The following is a 1,610-nucleotide window of genomic DNA, read 5'->3' on the forward strand; positions in this document are numbered from 1 at the left end:
GTCCACTGGGGCCCGTGGGCAGCGGGAGTGTGGCTGGTCCTACGCTCCCCTTGGGTAATGCTGGGGTTTGTGTCCCCACGCAGGGCTTCAACATAAAGAGCGTCCACTCGCATGGCTTCAAGCTAAATGTCTGGGATATTGGGGGGCAGCGCTCCATCCGCCCGTACTGGAAGAAGTACCTGGGCAGCACAGACCTGTTGGTAAGTGGGGTGGCCACCTGCAGCCCCCCCCAGCCCCAAGTGCGGAGAGCTGTGCCCTCTGTGTGGGGCCCTGTACCCCAGCAGAGGGGTGCAGCCCCCACAAAGGGCAGAGGGCTGTGCAGCTGGGTGAGGAGGAGACGCTGCCTGTCCTTTTTGTCCCCACGGCAGATTTATGTCATTGACAGCGCAGACCAGAAGCGTTTTGAGGAGACAGGGCAGGTATGAGGGGTCTGGTGGAAGGTGGCTGTGGGGTCCTGGGGCTTGGACTCAACTGGCATCAGCTCTTTGAGGTCTGGAGCAGGGAGCGAGGCTGCTCTCTACCGTGGAGCAGCACTGCTGCGGGGGCCAAGATGTCCCCAGAGCTATGCAGGAGGGGCTCGTGATCAGAGTCTCAGCACGCAGAGCCACCCCCACTCTATGGCAGATCTGTGCCCAGCAGCTGCCCTCCCCAAACTGGGTGTGATGCCCCAGGGGTATCCGGCACAGGGGTGACTCTGCCCCTGGTGAGAGCAGCCCCTTGGTCACCAGCCCTTCTCCCACCTCCCCAGCGCCAGGTTAGAGATACGGCCAAGCAAAGGTTTACGAGTAGTGAATTCAGAGCTACAAACCCTGGGAACAAAGCTGGAGAGGGGAAGGTGAGGCTCCAAGCGCCAGTCTCGGCTGTACCAACACCAGACGGCAGCGTGGGTGTGCCAGACAGCAAGGGGCTGACAGCAGCCTCCTGTAGCTGCCCTTTGCCCAAGGCCCTCGGTGCCTGGAGCGCTTCAGCCCTCAGGTAGTACTGTGTGCGGCTTCTGGGCTCTCTTCAGGGCAGATGGAGCTTCAGGGGTGTTGAGATGTTGAGACTCTTGGGATGTTGAGACCTCATGGCTTCTTTGGCTGCAATAAGAACACCAGAGAGGGGGAGCAAGGCAGTTTGGGGGACTTTTGGGGGACACTTCTGGCTTGACTGAGCCCTGGGCAGCTCAGGCAAGTGATCTGGCAGCTCCGTGGATGAGAGCAGCAGTGGGCAGCAGCCTTGGGAGGTGGTTCTCTCTTGGCAGGAGCTGGCAGAGCTCACCAAGGCAGAGTCCCTCTCGGGGGTCCCGCTGCTGGTGTTCGCCAACAAGCAGGACCTAGTGACTGCAGCACCTGCAGCTGAAATCGCAGAAGGGCTGAGCCTCCACACCTATCGGGACCGGGAATGGCAGATCCAGGCCTGCTCAGCCTTGTCTGGGGAAGGAGTGCAGGTAGAGATGGGGGACTGCAGGCTCTGCAGAGGCGGGGGTCACATCTCTCTCTTCCCTCCAGGATGGGATGAACTGGATTTCCAGCCAGATCGTGAACAGGAAGAAGTGAGAGCTGCAAAGTGCCAGATGGGTCTGATCTGCAGGTCCCTAAGCGATGGCCAGCCCCTCTGGTCCCCTAGAC

At 60.8% G+C, this 1,610-nt stretch overlaps 1 protein-coding gene across 2 annotated transcripts in view; it reads left to right on the forward strand.

Moving 5' to 3' along the window:
- Positions 1 to 1,538, forward strand: part of LOC104159902 (ADP-ribosylation factor-like protein 3) — a 2,047-nt gene extending 509 nt beyond the window's left edge. For both annotated transcript variants that reach the window (XM_009697927.1, XM_009697926.1), the window contains 4 exons: positions 42 to 200; positions 369 to 419; positions 1,244 to 1,429; positions 1,491 to 1,538. In XM_009697927.1, coding sequence (XP_009696229.1) covers positions 42 to 200; positions 369 to 419; positions 1,244 to 1,429; positions 1,491 to 1,538 — 444 coding nt within the window. The remainder of the gene's footprint in view (positions 1 to 41; positions 201 to 368; positions 420 to 1,243; positions 1,430 to 1,490) is intronic.
- Positions 1,539 to 1,610: the final 72 nt, after the last annotated feature.

The sequence above is a fragment of the Cariama cristata genome, unplaced genomic scaffold, assembly GCF_000690535.1.
Source record: "Cariama cristata isolate BGI_N322 unplaced genomic scaffold, ASM69053v1 scaffold26223, whole genome shotgun sequence".
NCBI classification, from domain to species: domain Eukaryota; kingdom Metazoa; phylum Chordata; class Aves; order Cariamiformes; family Cariamidae; genus Cariama; species Cariama cristata.